Source organism: Trichosurus vulpecula, chromosome 4 (assembly GCF_011100635.1).
Source record: "Trichosurus vulpecula isolate mTriVul1 chromosome 4, mTriVul1.pri, whole genome shotgun sequence".
Taxonomy (NCBI): Eukaryota; Metazoa; Chordata; class Mammalia; order Diprotodontia; family Phalangeridae; genus Trichosurus; species Trichosurus vulpecula.
The window spans coordinates 306,474,414-306,493,800 of record NC_050576.1 but is presented as its reverse complement, the minus strand read 5'-3'; the positions used below and the strand labels follow the sequence as shown (position 1 = coordinate 306,493,800).

The window sequence follows — 19,387 nt, the reverse complement described above, 5'->3', positions numbered from 1 at the left end:
AGCTTACTCTTTGCTTGGTACACAGATTCATGCCCTCACCTGCTCTTTACCCTGGAATGCTACATGTAGTTAGAGGTCCCCTTTTTAATCTATGACCTAAAACTGGGTAATAGGAGACGGAACTGACAGAAAGCACCTGTTCCTCTACCCTACACAAGAGTGGGCCTATGTATACTGGATCTAGGACTTCTTGCCTTGGTCCACATACAGCCTTTCCTTTTGCTAGAATGCTACATACATATGGTGCATCCCTGGCCAGACCTAATCTCCAAGGTCTGCAGACCTATCTATTCCCCTTTTGCCCTCTCAAGTAATAGGGAAAGTGGGCAGGGGAAGACATTCTGGACTTGTAATCAACAAGAGCTGAGTTCAGATCCTCCTTCAAGCACTTTCTAGCTGTGTGACTCTGGACAGATCACTTCAGTTTCCTCATCTATAAAATGGGGGGAGCACCTACCTCAAAGAGTTGTTGTGAAGATCAGATAAGATGAGACATATGAAAGATTCTGAAGGCTTAAAGCACTGTATGTGCTAGCTCTAACGTTATGTTGCTTCATACTACGGTTATATATGCACACATCTCTTCTGTCCTAGATTGTTAGCTTCTTGAGGGCAGAGATCTTTTTCTCCATTATTTCCCCATAGCACTTAGCATAGAGCACCTTGTATATGTTAGATGCTCAATAAATATTTAATAAAGGAGTATCTAAAGTCAGAGTACTTTTGTGGATTAATTAGTTTGTTTTAAAATAAAATATATGGTTTCCTTTCAGAGCTTCATTGAAGGTGTACTCCGGTCTATAAAGTCTTTGTTACAGAGCCAAAAGGAATTATGCAGCGTGTCAGCAGAGGAACACTTAAGGCCAGAGGAGCAAGCCAATATGATTGAGGTTTGACAATACTAATTTCTCCTGATTAGGTGGACACAAGAAAGGACTGAGTATTTTAATTTTTTAAAAATGTCATCTCTGTTGAATCTAGCATTAAATACTTGAATAATGTTTTTCAAGTAAGAACATAGAAGACTAAATTAGGTCTTTCTTTTCTGTAAGAAGTCAGTAAAATAGAATTCTTTGTAAATCACTGAGAATTGTGCTACTTATAATATTGTCACCCAATTAAAAAATGTTTAAAGGCATTATTCTTTTGCAGTATATCTCTTCAAGTATTTTCAATTTTAAATCTTATATAAAAAACTGAATTTTTCACTAATAGTAGTAACTGATAGAGGTCGGGGGTGTGATCTGGATGGTTAATTTTATCAGTGTAAGGAACTCAGTATGGAAATTCCTTCCATTGATGTACATTGGCAAACTCTGTTTTAGAGTTGTGGAGAATTGCTTAGGAGCACTGAGGGGCTAAGAGACATTCCCATGGTCACAGAGTAAGAATACAAACATGGATGCATACACACATGTACAAATATACACACCTATACCTAAGTACATGCATATGCACATACACACACACGCGCGCGCGCACACACACACATGTACGCGTGTGTGCGTATCTATATCTGTATCTAAATTTGCACCCATGTCTTGTTGACCATTGATCCAGTAGGCCATACTGTCTCTAAGTAACTGAAATAACATAAATAATTCCCCTCGAAGTAATTATCAAGAGTTTTTTCTCTGAATCTGCTTCTTAGATAAAGTGAGCAGATTGATGCAAAACAATACAAAACCTGGTACATACTCTGTGCCTATGGCCAAAGTGGAGGGGAGGCATTACAAGGTTTTTGAATTAAATTATTTATGTTGAGAGGGTCAGCCTAGGAATTGTAAGTGAAGTGAGAAAAGACAATTAATATGTGCCTATTGTATGGAGGACCAATCAGAAGAGGCAGCCCAATTGAGGAATCCCTCTGGAAAGAGACAATTCAGAAATATAGGACTGTGGTTTAGTCAGTAAGTAATTTGGGAAAAGAGAGAGCTAGACAAGATAGGAAGAAAGAGGGGGAAATGAATCTTTGGGTTTATTCATCATTCTGTTGAGGGGGAGAGGGTGTTCTTTAGAGACTTTTGGTAAAAACCATATAGGAATTTAAAGTGCTACCTAGTACAGCTGGGAACCTGATCCTTTAATGTTCATAAAATAATGATCATCTTAAGATTGTTCTGTTTTATATCTAAGGTTGTGGTATAAGACATTCAGAATCATATTTAAAAAATTATTATCTTGCAATAAGCAATTAAATTTTTTTTGCTTAATGGGTTTCTGACTTGCTTTTAAGCTCTGCTCACCTGTCCTGATCTGACAATTAGAAAAATTTCAGCTTAGCAGAATTTTCTTTATTTTTTTCTCCAGGTTACCTTTCTAGGTTTCAATGAAGAAACAGATGCCAGTCATGTGCAGGTAAAATAAAATGTGAAGCGTCAAAAGGAACCTTTATAAACCATCTCAACAAACTTTATGATGCCATGAAAATTTTGCCTATCATTATAGTATACCATTATCTCTAATTCTTAAAATTGAAACTTGATTTTTTAAAAATTTCTGAGAGTGCCTTGGAAGTTTTTCTCTCATGGAAAAAGTAGTCATAGTAACAGTAATCATAGTAGTCACAAAAGTAATCTGGAATTGGGCTGCAGACTACAAGCTGACTGCTCTTCTTCGCTGCAATTTATATGGTGGGAAGGTAAAAAATTATGATTTTTTAAATGGTGTTTTTGATGAAATATTTTATCTCAATCTTATACATTTTGACATTGCAATAATGTAAGTACACATTAATTTTATAAGATTAATTATTACCCAGTTCCATATTTTTGACCTGATTGAGTTCAGTATAATCTTTGTTAGGATTACAGTGAAGGGATTGGATGTTATCTAAGTTATAGCAAAACAATTTAGTATACATGTGTTATACATATTCTTTTGAATTTTCAACTCTACTGAATTTGGGTTAACTTTGGGCTTTCTTTTGTGATGTCAGAGTTGCTCTGAACTTGAGAAAATATATGTAACACATATGTATTAGTTTAATGTGTGTGTTATATATGTTTTTGTATATACTTGTTTCCTGTATTAGAATGTAAGCTCATTGAGAGTAGGGATTGTTTCATTCTTTGTACTTTTATAACCCCAGGGTACAGCACCCTAGAATACTGTAAGCACTTAATAAATTCTTGTTGCTTGATTGACCAAAATCAGATATCTATTAAGTGTCTCAGGGTGGAGTTGAACTGAGGTCTTCCTGACTTTGTGTAGTGCCCTCCTCACTACTCCATGGTGCCTCTCATAAGTAATTTTATATGTTGACAACCTTTAGCTCAAATCTATAAATAGTAGGTAGTATAGATAAAAATTTAAAGTTTATTTTTTTAATTCTTTGAATGTTGGTTTTCCATAGATAGATTTTTTAAACTTAGTTTATCTGTTATTTTATATTTTATCTGTTAACCAAATAGTCTATATTTTCAAGTTTAGGAGCCAAATTAAGCGTTATCTCATACTTTGTGTGTTTTTAAAATTAGGATTTAGCTACAATTTCTCTGGAACTCCCAGATCTTCTGAATTCTATCCACTTCTGCAGTCTAAGTGAAAATGAAATTCTTTTTCTGAAGGATATAAAAAAGTTATCAGAAACAAATGCTGACCCTCAAAAACAGGTAAATAAAGTTGTAAAAAATTATTCATTTTCACAAACATTTGGCTCTTTCCTTCCCTCCCCTCTGCCCATATTGAACAACAAAAAGGAAAAGAAAATTTTTATAACAGATATGTGTAGTCCTGCAAAACAAATCCCCACATTAGCCGTGTCAAAAAATATATATTACATTATGCGTTTTAGGTCCATAAACTCTTTGGCAAGAGATGGATAGTGTATTTCATCTTCAGTTCTCTGATTTGCCATTGGTTTATCATTGTATCAATCAGTTCTAAAATCTTTCAAAGTTGTTCTTTGTAACAGTGTTGTTGTTATTATATAAATTGTTCTCCTAGTTTTACATGCTTCATTTTATTATCAGTTTATAAAGGTCTTTCAGGTTTCCACTAAAGCTGTTCATTTTGTCATTTCTTAAGCACAATAATAGTCCAATAATTTATAAATCATAATTTGTTTAGCTATTTCTCAGTAGCTATTTCTTAGTTTCCTCTCTAGGAAAGTAATGAAAAAACCTGCTATAAATATTTTTGTATATATAGGGCCTTTTACTTTTTGCTTGATGTCTTTGGCTTATAGGCTTAGCAGTGGTCTGGCTAGTTGAAAAGGTTATGAAGAGTTTAGTGACTTTGGGGGCATAGTGCCAAGTTGCTTTCCAGAATGGTCAGGTCAGTTCACAGTTCCACTGACAGTGCATTAATGCACCTGTTTTCCCAAAGCTCTTCCAACATTTTAAATTTTCCTCTTTTGTTATTTTTGCCAATCTGGTTTAATTTGTGTTTATTTGTTTATTAGTGAATGATTTTTTAAAATAGATTTTTCACATGGTAGCATGGAATTTTTCCTTAAATAACTGTAGATTCATATCCTTTGACCATATTTATATATTAGGAATGGCTCTTTCTCTTATTTAATTTAAATTAGTTCTATATATTTCTTTAATATGAGACCTTCATCAGAGAAACTTGCTGCAAAAATTTCTCCAGGTACCTTTTTCCTTTCTAATTTTAACAGTATTAGTTTTATATGTGCAAAACAAATTGCCCACGTTAAAGCCTTTCAATAAATTTTTCTAACATGAATTTTTCACATCAGAATTTATCTTTTTGGCCAAAACTATTCTGAATCTTTCGCATTATGGGTTTTTCAGGGTTTTTTTCCTTCAAGGTACTCTTTTTTGTTACTGTTTACTTGTTTCAGTTATGTCTGATTTCATGACCCCATTTGGAGTTTTCTTGGCAGAGATACTGTAGTGGTTTGCTATTTCCTTCTCCAACCTGGTTTAATGATGAGAAAACTGAGGCAGACAGGGTTAAGTGACTTGCCGAGGGTCACACAGCTAGCTAGTAAATGTCTGAGGCTGGATTTGAACTCAGGTCTTCCTGACTCCAAGCTTGGCAGTTCATCCACTGTACCATCTAGCTGCCCAAGATTTTCTTAAGAAAATATTGTTTATAAAGATTTGGAGTTAGTATTAAAGAAAAGAAGTATTTTGACCATAGAGTAAATGAATAGTTTATATTGATTATATATATAATATGTACAATATATATAAAGTTTATATTAATTTTAAGTAGATGAGACATTATATGACTATTATACTTTCCCTTGTATGAATTCATCATGTTCTTAAATTTATTGCTTATCTTCTTTGAACACCTGTATATAGGTTATGAGTACTTAACTCCTCAGAGTATGTCCTATATTTGCTATACATATTTTTGTTATTTGTTTTAGGGCTTGTGTTTAACTTTATCTCCCAGACAAAAGAAGTCATGTAAAGCAGATGACTGGGAATTTGTAATTTTAATATACTGTTTTATTTCTAAAATGAACATGGGCATTTAAAAAAAATCAGAGGATCATGTCTACAGAGCTCAGGCAGCAAATTACTTGTTAACCAAGTATGTGATCTCCTTGGTGTGCATTAGAATGAAGGATTTTATGTTTTGGAAATTTAGATATTTATAAAGAATATTTTCAAAGATTCCTTTAAAAATTATGCTTGGAGACTATGAACTTGCATTTTTTTATGTGAGATCTGAAAAAAGTCCCCCTTATCACTGAATTTACAATCTCCTATTTCCTTATTTAGGCTCTTTGTTCTTATTTAATCTATAATGCATATGTATGTATAATGCATATGTACATAAACATAGTGCATACACTTACACACAATTAACTTTAAGATCCATGATTTCTATCATGATATATGTTTTATTCTCTTAAACACTGACATCTGTGTAAAATCTGTTTTCTTTAATTAGCCTAACCTTAGGTATGCTTTAAGGTGGTATATTCTAAACATTATCATAGATTGTAATAATAGCAACATTTATTAGTAAAATTAAGAAATGTAATAATTGCTATTCAGAGTCAAAGAACCATAGACCTACCTTGTGAGTTTAAGTTTTAAATGAAGCCATAAAAATTTAAGCTTAAAAGCTACTACTTATTGCTTTAAAAATTACTTTCCTTTCCAAGTTCATGCTGGCCAACCACATCACTGAACCCTTCACCTCCTTCAGGGTGTTGTCTGACCTCCAGGATCCTTTTTAATTTTTCCAATAGAGTCATCACCCAGTTTTGAGTCTTCCTCTCTACATCTACCCTTCATCATCCTCATTTGATTTTAACACATCCCCTTCACAATTCTATGACCTTCTGAAACCCGGTGACTGCTTCCTCCTGTCATCCCATTTGTACCACTTCTTCTTGCCTACAGAAAGTGATCTTTGTCCTCAAAAGTTGTCAGTCTCCTTTTTCTCAGTTTGCCAGCCCTCTTCTGTTTAGTGACCTCTCTGAGCAGCCTGAACCCTTTAATCAGATAGTGTTTTCAGTAACAGTCTAGGACCTGACCACCTCCCAGGTCATACTCCTTCTGTAGCCGCCTTGTCAAACCCAGTTTTTCACAATTCAGTCATTGTAATCTAGCTTCCCATCTTGCTGTTCCAGCAAAGCTGACTTCTAAGGGATCATTGGTGATCTCCTAGATGCAGAATCCAACTCCTTTTTCTTAATTGTTCTTCTTGAAGTATGTGGATGGATAGAATTCTGGGCTTGGAGTCAGGATGAACTGAATTCAAATCTGGCTCTGATGCTTATGCCCATGTGACCTGGAGCAGGTCACTTAACCCCAGTTTTCTCATTTATAGAATGGGTATAATAATGGCAGTTACCTTTCAGGGTTGTTTTGAGGATTAAATGAGATAATTTTTGTAAAGTACCTTATAAACTTTAAAGTGCTTTATACATACTAGCTATTGATCATTACAAAATTTGACACTGAGCACCTTCTCTGTCTCAAAAACTGTTTCCTTCTTTGATTTCTATCATGCTTCAGTTTTCCTGATTTCCTTCTCTCTTTTTACCACTTCTTCTTTCTCTCTTCCTTCTTATTGAAATTTTCTAACCTTTTCGTGAAATTCACTTCCATAACTTCAACTTTCATCTTTGTGAATGAAATTTACATATGTATTTCTGATCTTAGGTTTTCCTTTGAACTCCAGATTGTTCTCTGTAATTACTTACTGGATCTCAAAACTAGTATGTATTAAACTGAAGCAGTTTAAAAAAAATCCGTTCTTTCTTATGAGTTAACTCTTTCTGTTAATGACACCGTTCTCCCAGTTACCTATGTGCAGGATCTCAGCCTAACTGAGTTATTTCCTTACCTTTCCCCTTGTGTCTGATCAGTTGTCAGGTCCTGTCAGTTTTACCTCATCAGTGTCTTTGAGATTTGTCCCCCTCTTCTGTTACAGTAGTGAAGTGGTTAGAATTATAACCTTGAAGTCAGAAAGGCATGAATTTGAATCCTGTCTCAGCTTCTTACTGCTGTGTGACCTAAGGCCAGTTAGTCTCTGGTCCTCAGTTTCCTCATCTATAAAGTGAGGGGCTCAAACTTGGTGACTTGCAAGAACCATTGAGTTTTAAATTATTTTTCCTATACTCCCTATGATCCCTGACTAAGATTAGTTCATATCCCTTTTACTTCTTGCTTGGATGATTGTAGTAATCTCCTACTGAATTTTTTCATTTCAATCTTTTTATCTTGCATATCGCTTCCAGAGTAATCTTGCAAATGCAAAAGTCAGTCATGAATGAATTTTCATTGCCAGGACAAGAAATTTGTATCTTATTCCATAACCTTATCTGTTCATAGATTTAGAAGTAGAAAGGACTTCTGAAGCCATCAAATCTGACTCCTCTATTTTACAAATGAGGAAATGGAGACCTAGTCATATTAAGTGACTCACCCAAGGTCATGCAGGTACTGTCAGAAACAGGATGGGACTGACGCCAGAGTCAGAGCTTTTTCCACTCTACCAAGCTGTCATTGAAGGACTTCTGTAATTGGTCTTCCCATCTCCCTTTCCAATTGTGATTCATGAACTTCCCTTCAAATAAGTCTGTGCTCTAAGCAAACTTACCTACTATCTTTTGTCAAATGTACTCCAGGCTTTTACTGCATATGTTTGTTCGTGTTATTCATCTTAACTGGAATGGTTGGGAAATAGACTTTGCCCAGATATTGCCATCATTGGAAATATTACTCATTCTTCAAGGTGTTGTTCAAATACCACTTTCTTATGGTCTTTCTTTTCAGGGAGTTCCTATTTCTGATCTCTTAACAATGTTTTAATACTTCTGTTGTGTACTTTCACGTTCTGTTTTACACACAGACATTTAATAATAGCTTATATTTATGATTTACAAAGCACTTTCCTCACAACAGCCATCTGAAGTAGATAACATAATACTAGTGTGTGTTATTCCTGTACATTACAAATGAGGAAACTAAAGCTCAGGGGGCTTGTGTAGGTTGCCCTGGGATCCTGGAGTTGGTAACTGGGATTCACAGACTCAAAGACCCAGGTCTCTGATTCCTGCTCTTACCTCTTTTTCCATCCCAGAGTATACATATCCATTAGAGTTATGGTAAATTCTTAGAGTGTGAGTTTGAGACATCTCGTCTATCACACTTGTGTGCTTTCTTGTGGTGTTAGTGGTTGAAATGAGGTAAATATTTGGTAAAGTATTGTTGTTTAGTGTTGTACAGTGCTATATGATCTTGGGCAAGCCACTTCATTGCACAGTACTCTAAGCAATTTTCCAAGACTAAATAGCAAAGAAGGCGAGGACTTGCATTGGAGGTAAAAGTTCTTCACTGGGACCTCCTTATACCAATGAAATCACAGGTCCAATCATTATCCCTATTTTGTGTAATTAAAGATATGTCATTTTAAGTATCCAGAATGTTGGTATGTTTCATATGTTTTATAGCTCTGCATTCACACAATTCTTAATCTTGATACTTTATCATGGTATAAAGATGACCCAAGGTTCTCAAAGGCTGTCTAGTGGAGTACACATTCTGGTAGGGCCTACCAAGGTGGAAAAACTTTGAATATGCTATATTCCTATCATCTTGGCATTAGCCTAATAAGTTGAGAGAGGGCCATCACCATAACATTGACTATCAGGTCATGACCAGGTTATTGTGGTTTTAATGCATGAAATCTATCTATCTACCAAAGCGTAGAGAAGTTGTAATCAATAAGCCATTTATTAAAAACCTACTATGTCCCAGGTACTGTTTTAGTTGCTGGAGATAGAGAAAAAAATGAAATAATCTCTACTCTGAAGGAGTTTATGTTCTATCAGAGGAGACAATACATTCATATCTAAATTCGTAAAGAATAAATTTAAAAATCAACACCAGATGATATGGATGGAAAGCTATTAGTATGGGGGCAGTATTATTTAGGAAAGACTTCATATAGAAAGTGATTCTTGAGCTATATTTTGAGGAAGAAAGGAGATTCTTTGAAATGGAGATGAGGAAGGAGTATATTCCTGAGATGGGAATTACTAAGTGCAAAGGTATGGAAACAAAAGATGGAGTACTGCTATGTGAAGAACACTTTGAACCATAGAGTGTATTAAGGGTAGTAATGTATGATTAGACTGGAAAAGTAGGTTTATTATGTTTTGTCCCATAGACAGTTGGGAACCACTATAGTTTATTATGTAGTGAGGTTGGGTTAGAATGAAGAGACACTGGTGGCAGGGAGACAAATCAGGAGTCCATTGCATTATTCTTGTTGAGATATGAAGTCCTGAACTAAGATGGTATCTTTGTGAGTAGAGTAAATTCAACAAGACTTGGCAACTGATTGGATATGTGGGATATAGGTGATTGAGGACTCAAAGATAATGCCAAGCTAACAAACTTGGGACACTGGAGGAATGGGGATGCCTTCAGTGGAAATGGGAAAATTTGGAAGAAGAGGGTGGTTTTAGTTGAAAAGTTAATGACATTTGTTCTAGAGATGTAGTGTTTGAGAAATTTCCAGGATATCTCATTTAAAATGTGCAGTTGGCATGTGTATGTGGGTGTAAATCATTCTCAAAAGAATTTGGTAGAGATGAAAAAGCAGAAAGAAGGGCAGTAGTCATTAATTTTTGTCTCATTCACCTTTGTGGGGTGGGGTGGGGATAATAAGGTTTCAGATTTTTCTCCATGCTTTTGTTGCACTTTCCCTCTTCAGGATGACTTGAGAATTGCTTCCTAAGTTGTGCTGCCTCCTCTGAGTGAAGGTATCATTTGCTCTTTCCCTCTTCGTTTTCTTCATTGGCATTTCCATGTACGGCATATCTGCATCTGTGATATTAAATGGCGGGTGTGGTGGCTCTCCTGACTGTGATGCCTAAAAACCTTGATGACAGAAATCTTGAGAGCACCTTTCTATTTTATGCCCAGTCGCCGTCCTTTGCTGGGACTCTCAGCAACGTCTCAGAGAACTTTTTCCTTTCCTTGCTCTTCTTCCACCCTTTGTAGGACTTTACACATGAGACTGCCTTTTAAGTTGGTATTGTCTCAGGCTGCCACGGCCCTTCTTTTGGCAAAGAGATGCAACGTTTGGTTGGGGCAAAGACTCTTTTGCCTTTTTCATTATTGGGACTGAGTTACATCAACTAATGTTTTTTGAACATGGTAATAATTTGTGTTAATGTGTGCCTTTTTATTTGTTGCCTGTCTTTCAATGTCAGCTTGTTAGTTTAGGCTAGAGTTGCCCCAGTGATGCAAACATATCTTATTATTTTTATTCTCTAGTTTGATATTGACTTTGATATTTGTTCTAACAAGTCAGTGGTCTGACTGCAGAAACAACTTACTTGGGAATGACTCTAACGTGTCATTTGGTTATTGCTGAGTCTAGTGCCTTTTGATAATTCTAATAAAAGGCATTCATAATACATAGACATGAGGCTTTTGCATAGTTTACAGGTTTTTGGTTTCTCCTGTTTTCTTAATTCTCAAACCATATTTTCCAACATATTTTTGTTGAACTCCACCATACCCATCTTTACATTGAAGTTTCTCAGTATTTAAGGATATGTTGATTTAATTTGGAAAGTTTAATTATATTCTTCATAAAAATTTTCTTCTCTCTGTTTCTGCTGCAAAAGTATTGGCACAGAAACTATAATTATTTTGTATGTGTGTTTTAATACAGAGACTCAAATTTTGGCTCAAATAGCTTAAAGCTGTACTCAGACTTTTGGGACACCCTCTACTTGTGAATATTTCAATACAAAGTGAGCCAAGTTGATAGGAAGCATTTCTTATTGCTTTTGGACTTATGCTAAAAATCAGCTTCCTTATTTGCTTCTACATGAACTCATGAGCCAGCCTTTCTTTTAGCTACAAATTCCTTCTCTGCCTTATTTCATTCATTTTTTCTTTTTTTAAATTTTAAATTTTTTTTTTTTTTGCAGGGGGGAAGGCAGAGAAATTGGGATTAAGGGACTTGCCCAAGGTTACGTAGCTATTAAGTGTGGCAAGTGTCTGAGGCCCGATTTGAACTCAGGTTCTCCTGACTCTAGGGCTGGTGCTCTACTCACTGTACCACTTAGCTGCCCCCTTATTTCATTTTTAGACAGCTAAGTGGTGCAGTGGATAGAGCACTAGACCTTGAGTCAGAAAAACCCTAGTTCACATTGGGCCTCAGATACTTAGTAGATTTGTGACCTTGGGCAAATCATTTAAGCACTGGCTGCCTAAATTTCCCGTTCTGTAAAATGGGTGTAACAGTAGCATCTGTCTCCTAGGGTTGTTTTTAAGGATAAAATGAAATATTTGTATAGCATTTTCAAAACCTTAAAGTACTCTATAAATGATGTCAGCATTGATAATTCACTCCCTTCAGTCTTATGCCCCCTAGTTGGCCAGTGGTTAAGGATCTTATATTTTGAGTATCAACTTCTAAATTAACATTTATAGTTCCAGTCTCCTGTTATCACTACAGAAACAGACCCCACTTTTTCTATCTTATACATTTTATGTTAATAAAAATCTTTAAATTTTAGAAGACTTTTTATGAGATATTAGAAGAAAGATGACATTTGGGCTTAATGAGAATTGACATATTGTTGATGTGGTTATTTGCCTTGGCTGACCCTGAGAAGCAGTGTGTCATAATGGTAGAGAGCTGGCCAGAGAGCTGGGTTAAAGCCCGATCTCTGACACTGACTCCCCTCACCCTTTTGACCCTGGGCAAGTTCCTTAATCTCTCAGTGCTCTAGACTACTCTCTAAAGACTGAAGTTACAGAGAAAGTGTGGGTTTATGGTGGCAGAGAGAATTTCCTCATTGGTGAGTTTCCTATGTCAATCATATGGGTCCAGTATCTATTCCATGTCCTTATGGCCCAGTTTAACCAAGGTGACCAAGATGAGAGTATTCATTTAGCTTATATATAAAGTCTGCTTGTATTCATGACACCGTGCTAGATGATGTGGGAAAACACAAGATACCGCTTCTGCCTTTGAGGAGCTTAGCTGGGGAGACAGTCCACAAAACAGGCGAAAAGTTCAATCATGGTACAAAAGATAAATGATAGTTTAATACGACAATATGATAATTGTTGCAAAGTGGTAAATAATTTCTACATGAATGGTACAAGTGATGACAGGAAAGATCTCTTTAGCCTGAGGTAAGTTTGAGAGTCTGAAAGAGAGATTTTAATTCAGTCTAAGGGATTAGCAGGGTCAGGGAAAAGAGCGATCATAGAGAAAGATGTGTAAGAAAAAGAGAAATGAAGTTGAGTTCTAGAAAAAGGGATAAGAGTAAGCAGAAATGTTGGAAATTAGCAGACAAGGAAACAGACGAGTGTGCTACTACTTGGGCAGCATCTTTTCCCCTTTAGTTGTATTATTTCTAGACTTATATTACAGGCAAATATTGGAAAATAATATTTTTAATCTTCTGTTGTCTTCTCCAAGAATCATTTTTCTAGTGTGCTTTGTGTAATGAGAGTATCTCCAGCAACACTCCCAAGACTCAGAGATGACTTTCTATTTAATCTACTAAGCAAATATGCCACAGGCATCAGATATACCCTGGAAACACACTTACGTCAGAAACGTCATCTGGAGAAATCTCATGGAGATGATGATGACACTAATCAGTCAGTGTCTTCTATTGAGGATGATTTTGTCACTGCATTTGAACAGTTAGATGAAGAGGAGCCTTCCAAGATGCACAGTGATGGTAAGTTTTCTGTTATGTTTTCTTGAGATTGATGGTAGCATTCCAGAGATAATTGAAATTTTTTTAAAAGACAGGTTTTTCCTTTGATTAACCTACTGATATTTCCTGGCTCTGGAGAAATGTACTTCCCCAAATTTGCAACTCCTCAGTGAAACCCATATGTTAATTTTTCCATTTTTACCTTTTCCTATGTAGTGATGCTAATGTGATGTCACAAGTTTCAAAGTTTTAATTCTGTTGCAAAATCCACTGTAGTCAGTGTTATACTGGAAAGTGTATTAATAATCAGCTCTCCAGGGGAAAATGTATGCATAAAATACTTAAATTTAATCTGCATTATTAACATTTTCTTTATCATTTTTCTTAAATCTAGACAGCAAAACAATAAATCAAACCCTAATTTGTAGCATTTGCTGATTTTTGACTTATAAATACTCACACAGGAAATTTAACAATCAGCTTTCCCAAACTGGTATAAACTATCTCTAGCACACCCCTGATTATGCTTATTAAGTAGGTGAATTAGAATACTAGTATTACTTACCTAGAGACCAGTAGACCGCAAATTTAGAGAGGAATTGTAGAATATTATGAGCAATTATGTCATATGACTTAAGATAAAAACTTTGGTTAACTAGTGTAAGTTCAAAAGGTGCTTCTTTGGCTATATGTACATTTTATTAAAGTCAGGATAAAATAAATTACATTTTTTGGTTGAAGAATAATTTTATTTTTGCTTCAGGAATGAGCTTTGCTACATTGCGGAGCCAGTGTGATGCTGCTTCACAGACTATCCCTGCCCACTGCTTAGAAGCCAGTGATTCAGAGGTTCTGGTTAGCTCTCTGCGGCAGAAGTCAGTGGCCAAGTCTTCACCTTCCCTAATAAATGTTTTGGGATTTAAGGAGCGACCTAATGTGAAAAATTCAGTCACAACATCTGTTTTCCAACCTTGGACTCAAAGAAGTTTCTATAAGCCATGTCATCCTTCAGATACAAGTGTTACTTTACAAAAAACACTGTTTTCATCTTCTCCTGCTGAATCATCTGAATCAGAATGTTCAAGCCCAAGCCCTGTTATTTTCTTAGATGAAGAAGGGTATCAAAAAAGCTTAAAAGCAAAACTTGAGTTGCCCAAGATTCCTGTAGGGAAAGATGGTATAGAAGACTCAGATTCTGAAATAGGTGAATTTTTTGACAGTTTTGATCAATTCGATGAGCTAGAACAAGCTTCGGATGCTTCTTGTCAACTTAAATGGGAACCTGTTGTAGGAAACCCATCTAAAAAAAGAGTTCACAAACATGGGAAATCTTGTTCCGTTACCACTACCATGAATCCTCAGAAATTCAAGTTTGATCGTCCCACTCTCCCAGCTAATGTAAGAAAACCAACTCCTCGTAAACCAGAATCCCCCTACAGTAATTTGTATGATGTCCCAGACTCCCCTCGCCCAGTGAAGACATCAGGGGAAGACAGTGGTTTGTTTAGTCCCATCCGATCTTCAGCTTTCAGTCCTCTGGGGAGCTGCACTACTACTGAATGCTATTGCCACATTGATGTCAATGGAGAGAGGTTTAATGAAAATCATGATAACATTTATGATGCTTACTCTGATTATGCAAGCAATGTTTCATATGAAATACTCGACTCTGTTTTTCATTCTCAGTTACTCCCCAAACGCACTGAAAATATATCTTGCATTGATAGTATTGTATCCACAGAGGGGAAAATTCTAGCTATAGACCTTAAACACAGGGAACTTGATTGGAAAGTAAGATCAAAACACAAATCTTCATTGATTAAGGAGAATATTCAGAAATATGCTGCTGACCTTGTGGAAAAAAGTTTTGGTCAGGCTTTTAAAGACTTACAGAAGGGAGTCTCTTCGTGTACCAGTGCACTCTGTAGCTTAGCGGTGAAATTGACATCCTCAGTCTTTGATATGGCTTTTAATGAGATTGGAAGGCGGAGAGCATTTTCGCTGAAGGAGCGTGCCATCAGTGGCTTAGCCAGCTTTCTGGTTGGGGATGCTCTAACCAGTGCTTTACGAGATTTACACTATGTCAAGAAGCAGATATTTACCAACACTGCTGCGAGGTTTGCTGCAGACCTTGCTGAAGAACTTATTTTTGAAGGCCTTATGGAAGTGTGCCAGTTTTCCCATCCACCAACACCCACAGGGACACACAACAGCCCTTTCGGTTATGAAGACAAAGTAGTTAGGTCCTATGCAAAGGATTTGTCTGAATCTGTCATACAGGAAGCATTCATTGAGCTATCACAAGTTGATGTGACTTTTACCACAAAGGCAGCAATTAGTGTCTCTATGGATAACATCAAGTATGTCAGTGCAGAAAGTGTGTTGCAGTCAACACAAACCTCAACTTCTTTTCCCACTTGTCATGATCAAGTACTGACAGCATTGAATCCAGTACAGGACTACGGAAAAGAATATACAGTTCAGCAGGCCTTGTTTTGTACTTCCGGTGTTGTAACTTCCATACCAGTGCCCTTGGCAGGAAGCACCCTTGGCAGATATCTTACTTCATCTAATACACGTCAGGAAAGTTCTCATGTGCCATCAGGTAATAGTCATAAAAAGTACAATGATTCTACCCAAACATACTTTATGACAAAAAATAAGGAAGAAGAAGTAGCTTGTCTTAGAAATATTCATCTGCCTTCAAACCACAATCCAAGTAATGAAAGTAACTATGAATTTTCATATAACCAGAATGATCTTAAATTAACAAATAGCATTGGAATCAATAGCTGTTCAGAATTAGTCTGTGGTCTATCAGCTATCAATAGTTTCTCTGGAACAATGGTAGATATGATAGTAACTGAAACTTATGAAGCAATTGCCTCCTCCAAAGTTACCAAAGCAGTTGGAGAATCTTCAGATTATTTAATGAAAGACAAAGCAGAAGGAAAAACACCTTTACCACATGGTGGAGCATCTCTACAGCATGGTGAAAGTTGCTCTAAAAACTATTTTGCTGATCACTTATCTAAATATATTATAAAACACTCCATAGATGAAAGCAAATTTGTAGCATCAAATAATAAGAATGTGGCACACAGTGCAGGTATGCCAACATGCTCAGGCAGTATTAGAAAAGATGTATCTAGTTTGATAAAGAAACATGAAACAACAGAGAAACAATTTTTGCCTGCCCTTAAAGAGGAGCCACAGCTGACCCCAAATAAGCCAACCAACTTTCAAGATGATCTAGATCAGTCTACTCAGGATATATCTTCAATAGTAAAGGATTATGTTCCAGAGTATAAAGGATCTATAGCTCCCAAATTTTCTTCAGGTACACTACCACCTTGTCCTGATGTAACATTCCAAGGACAGAATACAGAGGAACTCACTGAGGCAATGGATTCTTCAATAAAGCCTTTTGACAAATCATTGAAAAAACATGACCTGAATAAAACTGTGCTTGGTCCTCTGCCTTTTGGGCAAGAAATCTGGTTTTCTCCTGCTCATACTTTTTCACCTACGGTGCTTCCTGGTGAAGACATTTCACAGGTGGAAGATAAACAGAAAATCAGAGATGGCAATATCATACCTGATACCCCTCCACCAACTCCTCTAGTACCACCCCAGACTAGTTCAGAACAGAACCTAAGGAAATTAACCAAAAAGCTCAAAGGAGAATTAGCAAAAGAATTTGCACCTGCTACACCACCTTCTACACCTCGAAATCCATCTCTTAGTGGCTTATCTGAAAATGAGCAAAATACCATAGAAAAAGAAGAGTTTATGTTGAAACTCATGAGGTCTCTTTCAGAAGAAGTTGAAAGCAGTGAAGATGAAGACTATCCAGAAATGCATATGAAATCAGAGTGTTCAGAGAAAACAGCTCAATATGCAAATCATTTAGCCACACATATAATTTCTTTGGCGACTGACATGGCTGCTTCCTATTTACATGATAAAAGCTTCCAAGGACCTAGTACAAAATCTCATTTAAATGTTCAGAGTGAAACATCTGGATATACTACACTTGTAAATAAAGATGAGACTTTGCAGTGCTTACAGGATTATGCAGGTGATGTGGCTGGGGATGTCATCAGAGAGGCTAAGAAAATGGTAAAATCAAGACATTGTAAACTACTGAGGCTAAAGAAGAGTAATTGTTGTATGGATAGTCTTTATCTCAAAAGAGATGAGAGAGACTGTTGCTCAAAAGAGAAGTGGAATATACAGCCCGAACAGTGGCAACAGTGGCCGAGAGAGGTTGACCCACTTAGCCATTCGTTATGTCAGAATTCCTACATGTCAGGTCTGACATCCAAGTATCCCAGCTGTGAAAGTGTGACAGATGAGTATGCCGGTCACATTATCCAAGTCCTGAAAAGGGAAGGTGCTAATAGTGAGTTAATAATGGATCAGTATGCTAGTCGACTTGCTTATAGATCTGTTAAATCAGGACTACAACAAGCAGCTAGGAAAATCCAACTTAAATATAATAGAAAAATATTCCCTGTACAAAGCTCACAGATGAACGGTAAGAATGAACTGTTAAAATTCTTGAATAAAGATAGACATCAAATAGATAAAGAACAAGGCAAAAGAAATATAGGTCATCTTTGTGAAAACCAAGCTGATGAAAGAGCTAATCTTACAGAGAGAATTGAATGTCCAGAGTTGTTAAGATTTTCAGAATCTCTTGCTTACAGCATAACACGGGATGTCACAAGAAAGCTAAAAATGTCCACAATTGGCTTGCCAAAATCTTTGACAGATTCTTGCCTTTATAAAAAATCTACATGTGACGAAGATCTGGAGGCTTATGTTGAATCAGCGTTTTCTAAATCTCTTCAACTTTCTTCTCCAAAACAAAAACTTTACCACAGCACAAGCAGTTTAAATGAATATGGATATGGAGACAGCATTATTCAAGCTATAGAGCAATATGCCAAAAAAATAGTTGATGACACTTTAGAAATAAGTTTGGAATCTGCAGTTCTCCAAGTTTCTAAGAACAGAAAATCAGCCGATAAATTTACTTATGCTGAAAAGTTGTCACCATTTTCTGGTACAGCGTGCAGGTATTGTAACCTGAAAGAACACCAGGATTGTATGGGAAAATCATCGAAGTACTTTTTTGGACAGGAGCCCTCTGCTAGAAACAAACCACTATCTAATTCAAAACTTGTAACTGGCTGTCAGAAGTCTAGACTTTTTCACTTTGATGTTCCCAGAATCCATATTGATCTTGAACAGAAGGTGGTGTTGGCTGAAAAGATAGTTGCTGCAGCTATTGAAAAAGCAGAAAGAGAACTAAGTAATACCAGTATGGCAGCTGATAGTGGAATTGGGAAAGATGGTGTGAGCTTTGCTGACAACCTTACCGCAGAGATAATGACTTCAGCTATGACGAACATTGGTAACAATGTTAACATCAGGTAAAGTTTGCATATATTATACATACACACATATACATATATAAATATGTACATCCACACACGTATAAATACACATACACACACACATCTTTCTGTGTTCCCATCTCCTCATCTGCAAAACCAGGATAATATCTGCACTATTTTACTCATTGGATGTTTGTGAGAATCACATGTGACAACACGTGCAACACATGTGGTTTTTAAACCACAGAACACTAAATACATAGCAGATAGTATCATTTTCCTTCTTAAAACGAGGGGATTGGATTAGAGGACTACTGAGGCCCCTTCAAAAGCTATCATGCTATGATATAGACAAATTTTTCCTTCCAAAAAAGGGGAAAAAAAGTTCCTAACATTTAGAGCTGTCTAAAAGTGGAGTGGACTGCTTTGGGAAGATGAGTTCTTGATAGTTCTTGAAACAGATCCTGGATCAGTCTTTTTTGGGAATGTTGTAGAAGGGGATGCCTGTTCTGGTTTGTCTAGACAGCCTCTCAGGTCTTTTCCAACTCCAAAGTTCCATAATTTTGTTAGATAAAAAGATTGTGTTAAGATGCTCTCTCTGACGTCTTGGAGCTTTGCAGTTCAGCATTCCCCGCTCCCCCCTCACCCTGCTTACTATCTGATAGTTTCAGTTCAATTCAGGAAACTTTTTTTTTAAGTAACTACTCAGTACAGGCACTGTGCTCAGTTCTGGGGATACAAAGGTGAAAAATGACACTGACCCTGCATTTGAGGAGTTTGTACTCTGCTGAAGGATTAACTGACATATACACAATAAAAGAATTTGATGAAGTCAAAG

The 19,387-nt window shown here is 36.4% G+C and overlaps 1 protein-coding gene across 4 annotated transcripts in view; it reads left to right on the top strand.

Annotated features, from left to right (window-relative positions):
- AKAP11 (A-kinase anchoring protein 11) overlaps positions 1-19,387 on the top strand; it is a 78,485-nt gene that overhangs the window by 38,763 nt on the left and 20,335 nt on the right. For all 4 annotated transcript variants that reach the window (XM_036757511.1, XM_036757512.1, XM_036757514.1 and 1 more), the window contains 5 exons: positions 774-890; positions 2,311-2,358; positions 3,480-3,614; positions 12,898-13,165; positions 13,908-18,585. In XM_036757511.1, the coding sequence (XP_036613406.1) occupies positions 774-890; positions 2,311-2,358; positions 3,480-3,614; positions 12,898-13,165; positions 13,908-18,585 (5,246 nt within the window). The remainder of the gene's footprint in view (positions 1-773; positions 891-2,310; positions 2,359-3,479; positions 3,615-12,897; positions 13,166-13,907; positions 18,586-19,387) is intronic.